At 39.8% G+C, this 14,356-nt stretch overlaps 1 protein-coding gene across 1 annotated transcript; it reads left to right on the top strand.

Moving 5' to 3' along the window:
• The first annotated feature begins 5,155 nt into the window (after positions 1 to 5,155).
• gmpr (guanosine monophosphate reductase) lies at positions 5,156 to 12,480 on the top strand. The gene is made up of 9 exons (XM_044335150.1): positions 5,156 to 5,452; positions 8,611 to 8,730; positions 9,279 to 9,362; positions 9,491 to 9,664; positions 9,738 to 9,819; positions 10,465 to 10,571; positions 11,175 to 11,217; positions 11,335 to 11,494; positions 11,610 to 12,480. The coding sequence occupies exons 1-9, from the start codon at positions 5,366 to 5,368 to the stop codon at positions 11,788 to 11,790; spliced, it is 1,038 nt and encodes a 345-aa protein (XP_044191085.1). The 5' UTR covers positions 5,156 to 5,365; the 3' UTR covers positions 11,791 to 12,480.
• Positions 12,481 to 14,356: the final 1,876 nt, after the last annotated feature.

Below are 14,356 nucleotides of genomic sequence, written 5' to 3'. Positions count from 1 at the left end.
AAAACCAAAAAAACATCAAATCTCCCTTCACAGTGTGGATGTAGCCAAAAGCATTAGTCAATAACACTTATCAGTTATATTTTTATCAGTAGAACATATAGACATGTCTAAACATATTATGTCTAACTATAGTGTGAGCCATTGTATACATCTGGATGAAAAGCTGCAGCAGAACAGTGAGTTTCTCTAAATTAAAACTACTGGCGCAGTTGTGTAAAATTTAAAGTAGAAGGTTTGGAGGCACAGGAAGGTGTTTCAGGTGGGATATGATTAGTGGCTGGAAGGAGAATATAGTTATGATGAAGAGAGTATAAGCCATTTCCTTTAAATAAATCCCCTGTTGTAAATGTTTTCATTTATGAATCCCAATCTACTCTTAATGTCATAACAGATCTGTAAATTGCACTGTTGGCTCCATGTGTGTTTGTTGGCCTGTACAATACATTCTTCTACGTCCACCGTCAAACGCGGGCAGAGATGTTTTCCACAGGTCTGTACTGTTGCCACCGATGTTGAAATACTTCACAGTCAATTGTTGAGAGCGAATGTCATGTTTCCTGGTGTGTCTCTCTCATGAAAACAACTACCATGTTTATGACTCACTTGGTTACTTGGCCAAGAGTTGACTCAGGTATCACTTTATAATACAGCCCGAGATTTACAGTGTAATTTTGTTGCATGAATCAGGTATTACTGGTTCTATGTACTTAATTATAGGTATACAACAAGAAAACAAGACTATGGGGAAGAAGGGAATAACAAGTGAGCATTTTTGAGGAGGGGAAAGGGGAAATAAATAATAATCCAGTAGTAGTATAAGTTGTAAATATTGGGTATTTACAGGGTATATTCCAAAGGAGTCATATAATGTGCACAAGAGGCACCAGGGAGAGGAGAGGATATAGGAAAACAGTACCACAAGTGAAAATGTCTACTCCACGCCTCTGTCTTTCTGAACAACTGCCATGCTGTCTTGTTAACACAGAATGCCCTGTGACCTACTTCTGTGTAGTTTCAGCTTGTTATTGTTATTTTTACACTCATGTCTGTTAAAGTGTAGTCCCTTCAGAAGCCAGGGCCCACTGAGAAAGAGGAAGTGCAACATGCTTGCAGAGCTCGTCTCCTAGATGTAAATACGAGTTCATCACTTCAAATCTCACAACACATAGCGGTGCATAATTCCCCGAAGGAAGCTATTCTTCTTCATCTTCATTACCTGAGCCACTCAGACAGAAAACAAATAGAATTTTTAAGTTCTTATCATTTCAACTCGTGCCAGGAACTGTAAGATCAAAGATTCACAGCAACTTTACCCTCCCACTGCCATGTGGTTTTCACATCTGCTCGGCCCAGCGACACACACTGCCGAGGGAAACATGCGCTTCTGAATGTGTTTGAGATATATTTCCTCTGAGCAAACAGAGCCCTCCTCTTGATGGTATCATCAGCTGGTATCAGCATGTACAGGGTGAGACAGTTGGGTGTCTATGGGTATGACTTAAGTCACTTTCAGGGACACACACCAGACCAGTTGAATGGAGACAGCTTGTGCAATTGGGGACAAAAGCCATGTCCCCTGACTGAGACCGTCTGGTGTGTGTGTGTGTATGCATGCACGCCTCTGTGTTCTCACGGAAGTTTTAGATAAGTGTAAACAGCCTGCCAGGCTACACTATGTTCTCCATGCAAAGAATTTAAGTGTCGTCATTAGCTCACCCACTTGCATGTTATGGTGAAGTCTGGTGCTTATATAGACTGGAGAGGCCTCACATGCTCTCTGTATACCTAAAAGAGGCTCCAATGTTAGATGAAAAGAGTCTTTTTAAAGTCTTTTTTTATATTAATTATGTATTTCAATTTTCTACTTTCAGAAACACACACAGAAAGGCACAGTGTAAGCTTCAGTACAAGTGATGGACTTAATTATGTGTTTCAAAATTAAGAAAGATAACACTAAGGGCATAGACGTGTTTCTTTGTCAAATAATAAATATCTTAAGTCTAAATTAAGTGCTACACGTACTAGTACAGCTATTTAGATTGGTACTGAAAAGAGTGTAATTAGGTGAAAAGATATGATTGCTGGGAGCAGACTGACAGCGCAGTGAGAGAGAGACAGACATACAGAGCAGAGTCAAATGTTCAGCAGTGAAAAGTGACTTATTTAGATTTCCACAGACTACCTTGTTTTTGTTTCAGTTTCAGTAGTCAGATTTTGCATGGAATGAGTTTTGAATATGATATATGCATCGCTCTATATAATAATCTCTCCTTTCATTCAGCTGCTCTGCACCGTGCTTTCATTATTATGATTATTCTCCCATTTTCTCACAGAGAGTAAATAAGAGGTGCAAGTTTACTCTAAGAGGGGTTTGCAGTAAGGTCTGTGGTGCCTTCAAGTCTTGAGGAGCAAAAATCACCTTCTGAGTTGTGCATTAAAATATTCCTTGATTTGAGATAAAGTAGGTAAAAATGATCTGCTTTTGAAGTTATAATTATTAATTCCTGTATAACATTACAACTACATCGGCTAGTGATGCTATTGAGAATAGCTCCCACTAGAACCTGTATGTAAAATTAACAGATGGGATCGGAATTTGATTGTGAAGCCATTTCATTCATTCAAATTGTTTGTATTCTGTTGCAATTGTTAGACTTTGAAGATGGCCCTTTGAGTATAGAGGATAGCAACCCTCAGGTTTAACATCGTTTAACCAGGGTTAATTATCCACATCATATTGTGATGTGTTGTAAGACTATTTCATTTATATAGATTGTTTGTCCTTGTTTAACTTTGAAGATGACCTTGTAGCCTGCAACCTTCTACCATTTTAGGCTACATAATGTTTTTATTAATAGTATTTCAAATGTGCCATTCTTCAGATTAGTCATTTCCTGTCCTGATTCCCCCAATTATATACTGTTCTTGGTTCCTGGTTTTCATAGCACCCTCAATTTTACTAATCTAGACTAATGCAGGAGGCTGTTTCTTGACTTAATCCAAAAGGTTAGTTGGTGTAGAAATGTAGGAAATTTGGTTTAAATTACAATTTGTTTTCTAGGGGATGACCCCCAGACCCCACCACCAATTCTGTATGACAACATATGCTCACAATAGCAATGCTAACATGCTGAACTTTAGCAGATATAATGTTTAATATGTTTACCATCTCAGTTCAGCATGTTAGCTTGATTACATTTGTCAATTAGCACTTATCACAAAGTAAAGCTGACACGGATAGGAATATTATTAGTTTTGCAAGTATTGAGCTGTGGGTGTATGAGTGTGATGAGTGTGATGAGAAATGTAACAACCCATGTAGGGGAGATTCTCATGTACAGTAGCAGTAGGCCTATGTTTACTGAAACATCACAGGTACTTTTTATTTGCTCCCACAGTGAGGGTGACACATGCCATACATGCAGTAAAACCTGCATGAACATACAGCAATGGCTGCTGGTTGCACTTTCACCTACTTCCTGCAACAGTCTATAACTCAGATGAACACCTAAGACTCCAGCTGTTACCGTAGCAAGCTGACACAGGATACATGGTGTGCACTGAGTTGAAGCCAAACCGTTCTTTTCTTATCAGTTTTATTGCCTTAAAAGGGTGCCCTTATTCAGCACCCTCTTATCAATGCAGTTTAGTGTGACGTGCACTTGGGGTTAAAGAGCAGTAGGTTTATAACTGCAGCTGCTTTACCTATAGATGAGGATTACTCTAATCTTATCAGTTACATGGTAATGATGCATACAGTCATGACATCTGTAAGCCCTGTGCAAATCATGATTACAGTCCATTCTTTTTTTCTATTTTCTGTCTTTATGTTGTGTAGCAGTTTTTAACTTTCGTGTCAAATGCAAATCAGTCAACTTAATGGTCTTGCCACATATTACTTTCTTTGTTACAGGCTTGCAGTGCAGGAAATGAGAGTGTCTTTGTGTGGGAAAAAAAGTTAATTTTTGCAATTTTCATGCTTTCAGGAATAACAGCTTCCTGTATGGACTGAACACAAAGAAACTCCAGTTAGAAACAGCGTAACTGTGCTGTAAAGGAAGTGACAAATAGACACATAAATATCACAAAGGAACATCTTGTTGCCAGGAAACACTTTAACAAGAGTTTTGACCCTGGAGCTCATGCTGGTCTTTATTTAGCAGCTGTTTTCTTCAACTATGCTGACATCTACTGGTCTGACTTTGTACTAACAGTTACATGTACAGTATTAAAAACAAGTCTAGGAAATTGATGCAATGCAAAAGTATGTCTGTAGAATTTTCTGAATATAAATACTTAAGAATATACTAAATAATTTGACTTAAAGTTGCTTATGACGTTTCATACATTCATTGATTCTTCTGTGAAATGATGAACAGCATTGAATAGCAATGTCTTTATTATTCATTTTCAGGACTCTCATGTGTGCTATAATTTGTATTTGCCACTGGTTGTTCTCTATTGGTGTAATTTTTAAGTTTCAGATTTGTATTAGGTCCATTTAAGAATTCAAGAGTTTTGGCTGCTTGAAGGGTAAAACTCTAGAGTAAGACTAAAGCAAAGTATTTCAGTCTTCTCTTCTTTAGTAGTATCATCATGCTCAAGCAAAACTCAAGACAGATCAACTGATCCATTAGCAATTTAAAGAAGACACACTAGAGCAAGGAAAGATAAATAGAAAAACAAATGTACAAAGAAACAACGAAGCATTTTCTTCCTGACTGCACGCTTCCTGCCATGACTAATTCATGACTTCTTCCATTTTAGTCTGCTTGTTAAAGCGATAGGAGTGAGCACCACTACTGTGTTGCTGCTCTAGTCTTTCTTCCTCTGTGTCTCTCACCCTCTGTTCTTTGTTTGCTGTGTCCCTCCCTTCCTCTGTCCTCTCTGCCAAGCAATGCCCCAAATGGACAGCAGGTGTGCTCTTTAGCACTGCAGCACACAACCCACTGCAGTGCTACCATGTCTGTGTATGTGTGTGTAAGAGTTTGTGTGTGTGTGTGTGTGTATGCGTCAGCAGCTGGGACAGCCTGCCAGCTTGGCCACTGCTGCTCCTGCCACTCTGCAGAAGGAGAGGGGGGAGAGAGAAAACGCTGGAGGAGAGTGGAGGGAGAAGAGAGTAAGGGGGATAGAGAGGAAGAGGGAAAGAGAGAGAGAGAGGGAGCCAAGGCCCAAATAAAGCCATGGGGGCCGGGGCTGGGCTGGGCCCCCCTTTTCTATAAATACGCTGGCCGCCTGGAGGCTCGGGTTTGGTGGTTGGAGCTTGGGACCATCGACCACCACTGCTGCTGCAGCCCTCCTCAAGGGAGTCTCCTCCACCTACTTATCATCCTCATCCTGGTCATCAGTGTTCTGGGCATCCAAGATGCCTCGAGTAGATGCAGACCTCAAGCTGGACTTTAAAGATGTCCTCTTCAGACCCAAGAGGAGCAGCCTCAAGAGTCGCTCAGAGGTTGGTGCTGTTAATTGCTTCTACTCTGATAATGTGATCCAAGTATTGCAGCTACTGTTAAATTAACCATCAGAGCAGGGTTCTTCTCAGGAGGAGTATAATCTGTTTAGTGCTGCATTCAGGAAGTACGCTTACGTTTACGCCTCTATGGTGGGTGACGTAATAGTGATATGTTAACTATTTAAACATGGGGGTGGGAGGTGGGGGGGACAGCATTTTAGGGCCCTTTAACTCTGTTTGCTACACTGATTTAAAATGAAGATACAACATGATTTAAGATGAATAATCGATATATTTACTTGCAGAATAACAACAGCAGTGACATTTATTAACCCCCATAATCTTATAAGAATGTTTATATGAATATTTATGTCTCTTCTTATTGTCTTGTTTTGTGTTAGCCAGTAGTTATGGACTGCCTTTGTACTTCACTGAGCAAAAAAGAAACTAGCCTGAATGAGCATGTAACAGTGGAGTGACCTTCTTAAAGGTGACAGAAAACAAGGCTAGCCTGTCACAGACAGGCACTATAACCAATAACAGAGAGAACAACAAAAGAAAAAGAGAAGAGTCAGAGATTAAAAAAAAGGTAGATTTTTTATCCAAATTGACTTGATCTGCTCAATCATTATTATTTTAAGCAGGTTAAACAGGCCAAGATGTGTCCAGCACCCCTTGATTTGGCTCTTTAGGACAACACAATGCTCTTCTTGTTGTTTTGTACTTATAACTTCCTCAACTTTGCTATGTGTCACTATATCGAGTACTGGTACCGACCCAAAATCATGATACTGGTGTGATGGCACCAGATCTGGGGTGTAAGTGGGAGAGAGTTGGCTCCTGAGGGGTGGCAAGCAACATGAGACACAGGAGACTTCTCAGAAAACCTGTTTAAAAATAGGACTGTGTGATACAGCCAACCAGAACACATTCCATATGCCACAGAGATATCAGGATAACATAAGACATATATATATGTATATCTATATATATACATATGTATATGTATATATGACACATATTTATATGACATATACATACATACATATATATACACACACACACACACATATATATATATATATATATATATATGTGTGTGTGTGTGTGTGTGTGTGTGTGTGTATGCATACATACATACATACATATATACACACACACACACACACACACACACATATATATATATATATCACAGAGGTTACTTGGCACTGGGGCATGCACTGATGTGTACTGAGTGTAGTAAATACCAATTCTACTTTTTCTGAACTTTCTATCAAATCCTCTTTTCCTGCTGTGACTTCTTTCATTCAAACTTTTCAGTTAAATGTCCTGGTTTTTCATGCAGCCTAAGAGAAACATCTAAAATTATAAATTATTTCAGAGGCCTATAATCTACAAAACATGACTTCATTGCAGCAAGCCAAAACACTGCAGCCAAAACCGGTGGCCCGTGTACTCCACAAGCATCCATCTGTTGACGTTCTGACTGCTCTTGTTTGAATTATTGCTGCATTTAACATGAACAGAAATCCACCTGCCAAAGCTAAATTTACCCTACATCAAGGCTGTGTCGAGGAGGGGAGGGTATCTGAACACCATGGAAGATATTGAAGTACTGATGCACCACAATTTAGCATAAACATGTCCATTCAATGTGGATTTTTAGCTTTTTTGCAGATGCAATCACATCAGATCTGAGTCAGCTACATCTAGATGACTGATGTTTTATTGATTCTGTTACTTTAAATGGTCATAAAATCCATAGCATAAAGCACAGCAATGCTATATAACTGAGGTTGCATGCTCGATGCTGGTGTCATACACGTGTCATGATTTACTGGTGACTAGACTGGGAAATTCTGCTGAGTCATTGTGCTTTAAGAAGAGGCCTTTATTGATTTGCTGCAGCAAGAAAATGGATACGCCAGACTGGACGCTCCTTCCTCCCTTCTTATCCATACTTCTGTCACTACTTTCCTCTTTCTCCCGCCTATGAGTTATAGCCTCATTTTTGCTGTGGCTCTGAAAATCATTTCTCCGTGAAGGTTATGGCACACTTTATGCTGTTAGCCTGTTTTCACAGCTGAAGTAGTTTTGCATAATGGATGTCTTTGCTCTACTCAACAAAAGCATTCAACACTCTGAAACTATTAAATAAAGGGAGTCATTTTGATGGCTTGAATTATGTCTCAAACATTTATATCCCTCTTTATATAGCCTATCAGAGACATTCCTTGTGTATCTTTCTGAAGATTGTTGTGGTGTATGTAAGTACACTGAGAGCCAATAAACCAGAGTCAAATTCCTTGTATGTGTAAACATACTGAAAATAACCTTCCATACATCTTACAATTCCTGTAATATGTGTTTCCAATTTAGCATAATAATTTGAAATATTGAGGTCTCGGGGCATGTTGACAACATTTACTTTCTCTAAATGTTTTTTGGTAAATGTAGTGTAACCGTACAGTCCTAAAGAATCATAAAGTCACTATACTGACTCAGTTAAGTTAGCTAATGTTAGTTAGCATTAGCCACCATAAGCTAGTGGTCATACCAGACCAAATAAGGCTGTACCAGTAAAACCCCTGAGTGTATTTAACTGACCACGGCTGTTTTATTGCTTATGAATTCAACTTTTTATTTGTAAGAAGAAGAATGTGATATTTCCTCTTTCAAAAATTACCTTGTGTTGCTTTAAAACTTGTGTATGTGTGAACTCCACTTGTACTGAGTAGCTGACACTTGAGTGGTTACTGGATTATGTAAAGTGATTGCAATAAGATTTATTTATTGCAGATGTTGTTTTTGAAAAGAAATGCCTTGCATCATGAGTACAGATAAATACTTTCCTGTAAAGGGTACAGATAGTGTGTTACAATGAGCACTGCTTGTTTCATGTGGCTTATCACATTACAGCAGCACTGGCTTAGCTAGCTATCTGATCTAAATGATTTAGTGCCTTCCCACAATGACCACACAGACTCAGAACATGAGCCACATGAGCTGCTCACATTTCTAAGAAAATCATTAGTGTCCTTCAGGCAACTTCAGAGAAAAAAAAATCATAGCCAGAGTCACAATTTCTTTCCACTTCCCCAGTAGGCCATAATTAATTTCCCTTAAACAAATTTCCAATTTCTCTTCACCCTCAGGTGGACCTTCAGAGGACCTTCACATTCCGCAACTCCAAACAGACCTACACCGGCATCCCCATCATCGCTGCCAACATGGACACCACAGGAACATTTGAGATGGCACAGGTCCTCAGCAAAGTGAGTTAACAACTTAATGAATGAAAAATAAATAGAAGCAGCACTGTGTTTGTGCATTTTGTCTGTGGGTCCCTGCCAAAGATCTCTGTGTGTGTCCCTCCACTGAGATTTCTTTGGAAGGATTTGACATAGAATCACAAAACAAAAACCAAGATGCTGTGGTGAGTCTTGGGGAAAAACATGAATTTAACGACCTTGTCCTAGAAGCAGTCAGACATCTGCTTGCTTCTGGGATGTTACTTCTTCTTCTTTTTTTTTGTAACAGCCAAGGTTGACTTAGAAAATCAAAGTGTCTGTAATCTTTTAATCATCAGTTATGAACTGAATGATTTACTCCTCAACCTGACAGCCTGTTGTTTTCTTGCATGTGAAACTTGAAAACAAACTTTGAAACAAAACTGAAGAGGGGAAAGTATGATGAGTTTAGAAAGGAGTGCTGCAAATAATTTGTCAAAAATAAAAATGTGGATTTTTATGTTTGTGGAATTCGTTTTGCATCGAGCTGCCAACAAAATCCTGTCTTTTTCTCTCCCTGGCTCTCTTTTTAGCACACCCTCTTCACAGCCATTCATAAACACTACACTGTAGAAGACTGGAAAAACTTTGCTGCTAACCATCCAGAATGCTTAGAGGTAACAACATTCATCTTTCCTTTCTTTCTTTTTAGGTTGTTCCTCTTTATCAGCAAGAACATAATTACAAACTTTGACATTTTTATTTATAAAGGCATTAAAGTACGGCCTTGTGACTTTCCCCACAGCATGTAGCTGCCAGCTCAGGCAGTGGCAAAGCAGATCTGGAGAAGCTGTGTGCCATCTTGGAAGCCATCCCTGCCCTCAAGTACATCTGTCTGGATGTGGCCAACGGCTACTCTGAGTACTTTGTGGAGTTTGTCAAGACGGTCAGAGAAAAGTTCCCCAAACACACCATCATGGTAAGAAAGATAGTTCAGGACACCGGCTGGCAACTGTATGGATGTATTGTATCTTACGATTGTCTCCTTGCAGGCCGGTAACGTGGTAACAGGGGAGATGGTGGAGGAGCTCATCCTCTCCGGAGCTGACATCATCAAAGTGGGCATCGGACCAGGTGGGTGGGTGCGACTGTCTGAGTGTGTTTGTGAATAGGTCTGAGGAGTGTGCTCCCTCAAAGTCAACACAGAAACTGTGCAGTCAGCACATACAAGCACAGACACAACTGAGAGAGGCGAGGAGACAGACAGACAGACAGGCAGACAGGTCAGGCAAACACACAAAGGCCAGGAAAGCTACAGCAAAGTTTAACTGCTTGTAGTTTTCACTTTATAGACTCATAAAGTGCCTCTTACTGTACATTTAGTGTGTGTGTATTTTTTACGCTACGGCGCCACTAACTACATGTTCCGTTTGCAGGATTTGAATTACAACAGGGTTTTATTACCAGTGAATTATTCTTTGTTTATGCAGCATGTATTTAGCAAACCATTTTAAAATTACAACTGTGGATCCCAGTGACCTTTAGTGTCACTTCCTTTATTGGTTGTTAAATCTCTCAGTAGCCTGGCATTTACGTATTTATATTAAATTATCTGAATTGTTGGGTCTCTACTTCCTGACTATAGAATAGCCACTTGACCTGACAACTCAGGAAAGACAGCAGGTTCCTGTAGTTACAGCAGCAGCAATTAAACACAGACGGAGATGGTACATGAAGATTGATTTTTCTAAAGTGTACACTGTGAACTGTGTGTTACAGGGTCTGTGTGCACGACAAGGATCAAGACAGGAGTAGGCTACCCACAACTCAGTGCTGTTATAGAGTGTGCAGACTCAGCCCACGGACTCAAAGGACACATTATCTCTGTAAGTCCACATCACTGAACAAAACATAACTACATATGTAGATTGGAACACACAAAGGGTTTTGTGGGCATCAGTCCAACAAAGAAGTAATTCACTGTGATCAAGTTAGATACAGAGGTATTGGATTATCATGCAAAATATATTCTAAATATGCAGGATGTTGGAATAAAAATAACAAAGAAGTACATCAATATAGTTTGCATTGAGTTATTTTGCACTTCAAAGAGAACATTTGCTTGTTTCATGTGAAGCCATTCATGTACAGGATAGGGAACTACCTACCTTCCTTACCTAATCTATAGTGTAGATCAGCATGATTGAGTAATAATTGTTTCGAGGTTTGAGGTAAGATTTTATCTGCTCAAACACAATGAAGTGAGTGAACAGTATTTATTTTAAGCTGAGCTGAGCTGCAGGAAAATTCAACAGAATTACAGTCATTCAGTTGCATAAAAGTTCTGCTTTTTTCTAATATAGTCTTGACAATGATGATACTGGGATGCAGCCAGTAGAGGGCATCCTCAGTCCTCAAATGCTGCTTGAATTAACACCAAAGAGTACTTGACCTCAGTATATGGTGATTTGAATTATCTCTCTGTTCAGGATGGTGGCTGCAGTTGCCCAGGAGATGTAGCAAAGGCCTTTGGTAAGTATTCAACCCACCCATTTTTTGTTGTTTTCATACTGACATAAGTCACGTATTACATTGGGTCATATTTGATTGTGCAGTACTCACCACTGTGCCTCCTCCTTTGCACCACAGGTGCCGGAGCTGACTTTGTGATGATGGGAGGAATGCTCGCAGGGCATGACCAGTGCTCCGGGGAGGTCATAGAGAAGAACGGCAAAAAGGTCAAACTCTTCTATGGCATGAGCTCTGACACAGCCATGAAGAAGTATGTGGGTGGAGTTGCTGAGTATAGGTGAGAGGCTGATTTTAGTAGATATGTAACAACTGTGATGAGTTTATAAATGTGGTTACATCAGTCCCACCAAGTATGCTTCTAAGGACTTCTATTCTTTCTATTCTATCTTCAGGGCGTCTGAGGGGAGGACAGTGGAAGTTCCCTACAAAGGAGATGTTGAGAACACCATCCGTGACGTGTTGGGGGGCCTCCGCTCCACCTGCACCTACGTGGGCGCCGCAAAGCTCAAAGAGCTGAGCAGGAGAACCACCTTCATTCGCGTCACGCAACAGTCCAGTCACATGTTCGCTTAGTGAAGAGGGGAAGGGGGGTTCACACATGCACACACACTTACACAGACTGCATAATATGCATTGTGTATTGACGGTAAGGGAAGACACACAAACACACACATACACTTTAACACCATCACACAATCTGTTTCTCTCAGGATATCTGCTGTCAGAAAGCTGTTAGTTTCCTGCAGATTGTGATTAAAAATAAACTCAAGTTTGACTTGAAACAAACTCCCAAAGGCATCGAAGCACTCCGGTCAACTTTATCCTACAGCAAGTGTGTTTACATGCTACAGACACATAATGCATTCAATGTATTATTCAGATTTTGAATGGGCATGAGTAGATATCCTGTTCTACTTAAATCCCGGATAAATCCTACACAATTTTAGGAAATGGGAATGAGAGAGCCAGACTACTGAGGCTTGTGTATCTCAGATCTGATCTTTCAGAATACTCTTAACTTGTGTATTTCAACACTAACAGCATATCAAGAATGTGAGCTGTATGAAGCACATCCCATGTAAACACACTCAGCGGGAGAAGGCTGATACTAGTGCTAAGATCATTTTGGGTAAACTACTCTGCTGAACTGTTATTTGGAGTGAATGTGCAAATCAATATGCAAGAACCAGGGACTTCACCCTTTAAGTGTCACTGGAGAAATTATGTTGCAATAAACTGCATGCAGGACCCTCTGCTAATTTACCCAGTGGTGCTGATCGTTCTGTGAAGGTGTGCCAATCATATTCCTGATAGCAAACAACAAAATGCGGATCTTTTCTTATATGGTGTGTGTGTTTGTTTTGGGTACGTCAGGAAGATTCCTGAGTCAAATGAACATGACGGCCTCTGGATTCATATATTACAAACATTTTATGTGTTTGAGAAAGACTCGGTTTACCTTTCTGTACATGTAAAGTTGTCACATCTGAGTCACCGATTCCATTGCGCCTGACATTTCGAATCAAGGGTGTCTCAAGATCTGCGGCTTCCACTGCACTGAGGAGCTGCTCTCAGTACTTCAAACACAGATCTTCAGGGAAATATTATGGGTAGCAATGATATAATTAAACAGTATTAAATTAAAACTCTAACCTAAAATACAAGAGAAAAGCTGCACTAAATGTACACAGTTTCGTTGTATATTGCAATGAAGACAGAAAATGGAGTCTGGTTCCTCTTTCTGGATGAGAAAATGCATGTTAGTTTTTTTTTTTTATTTCAACTTTTTTCATGTTCATTGATCTTAGAGGAATGCAAGACAAAGTTGCTATCCATCCTCTGAGAAAACTATCTTGGAGTTAACACCATGTAGTTCCCTGCTGTGCTATTACATCATTTACCTGAGGATAATCCCCAAAAAAAGACTCTCCCACGTGTTTGTGACAGCCAGCACCGGCATCGCTGCCACTTCCTTTGACAGCAAGAGGTGGTGATGAGCATCTAACAAGCCACGAGGGAGAACAAGCACAAATAGAAAAAAAAATAGTTTGATGGAACTTAGGTCACATAAAAAATACAGTATTTGAGTGTCATCTCTCCCTTGTCATTTAGGTGTTGCGCACAATGTGTTAGATGTTACCTAATATATATTTTTGCACAGGTGGTGGGAAGTGTTCTTGAGTAAGATACTGAAGCACTAGCAGGTCTGGATGTGCTGCTCCTGCTGACCCTCCACTTTCGCCTCTCCACAGGGCGAACCATAAGAGGTGTCCCCTACATGAACCAATCAACTATTACATTATCTTTCTTTCTCTCTCTTCTCTCTATCTTTGGGGATTTCTAAAAAAAACACAGATGTGCTGCTTTCTAGTACTCAAGTCACTGATATCAGATGTATTTTGTCACCAAAAAATGTAATATGCTGTCAGTCTCCCTTTATCCTTATTCAGTTTTTCTTTTAAAGATGTCCGATCAAGATTCTTTTAATTAGCCGTGCTCTCAGCATGGCAATGTCGGTCTGTCAGTCCACCACTTTGGTCCAAACTGAAATATCTCTACATGGATTACCATGAAATTTTGTACAGACATTAACGGGTCCCAGGGGATAAATCCTACCAACTAAGGTGATCCCCTGACTTTTGCTCTAGCACCAACAACTGGTAGAAGTTTTCACTTATCCTGTTAAATATTTCAACATCTACTTTATGGATTGGCACAAAATTCGGTACAGACATTCATGATCCCCAGATGATAACTCATTTTAATTTTGGTGATTGTGTGACATTTCCTCCGGTGCTTGCATGCTAAGAGGCTAAAGTAATAAGGTGAACCGGGTAAATATACTGTTAAACTTCAACATGTTAGCATTGTCATGGTGAGCATGTTTAGCTCAAAGCACTGCTGTGTTTAAGAGCAGCTTCACAGAGCGGCTAGCATGACTGTAGACTCATAGGACTTGTTTTAAAATATCTACTGAATCTTTATCATATTCCAATTCTACCCTTTAAAATGACAATAGCTCCTTGCACTGTATTTGTGTGACATTCATGAGTTGAGAGCAGAGCGAAGTTGTCAAAGACGGCTGAAACTCATGAACTCTCATGACCTAAGTGTTTTTTTTTTTTTTTTTTAACAACTG

The sequence above is a fragment of the Thunnus albacares genome, chromosome 19 (assembly GCF_914725855.1).
Source record: "Thunnus albacares chromosome 19, fThuAlb1.1, whole genome shotgun sequence".
Classification (NCBI taxonomy): domain Eukaryota; kingdom Metazoa; phylum Chordata; class Actinopteri; order Scombriformes; family Scombridae; genus Thunnus; species Thunnus albacares.
This window is presented reverse-complemented; position numbering and strand designations above follow the sequence as displayed.

What these genes read in the sequence shown, in the direction of transcription:
- gmpr (XM_044335150.1), top strand. Translation starts at nt 5,366, where the DNA reads ATGCCTCGAGTAGATGCAGACCTCAAGCTGGACTTTAAAGATGTCCTC. An exon ending in CAAAGTGGGCATCGGACCAG is followed by an intron (nt 9,820 to 10,464) that starts GTGGGTGGGTGC and finishes TGTGTGTTACAG; the next exon opens with GGTCTGTGTGCACGACAAGG. An exon ending in AGATGTAGCAAAGGCCTTTG is followed by an intron (nt 11,218 to 11,334) that starts GTAAGTATTCAA and finishes TTTGCACCACAG; the next exon opens with GTGCCGGAGCTGACTTTGTG.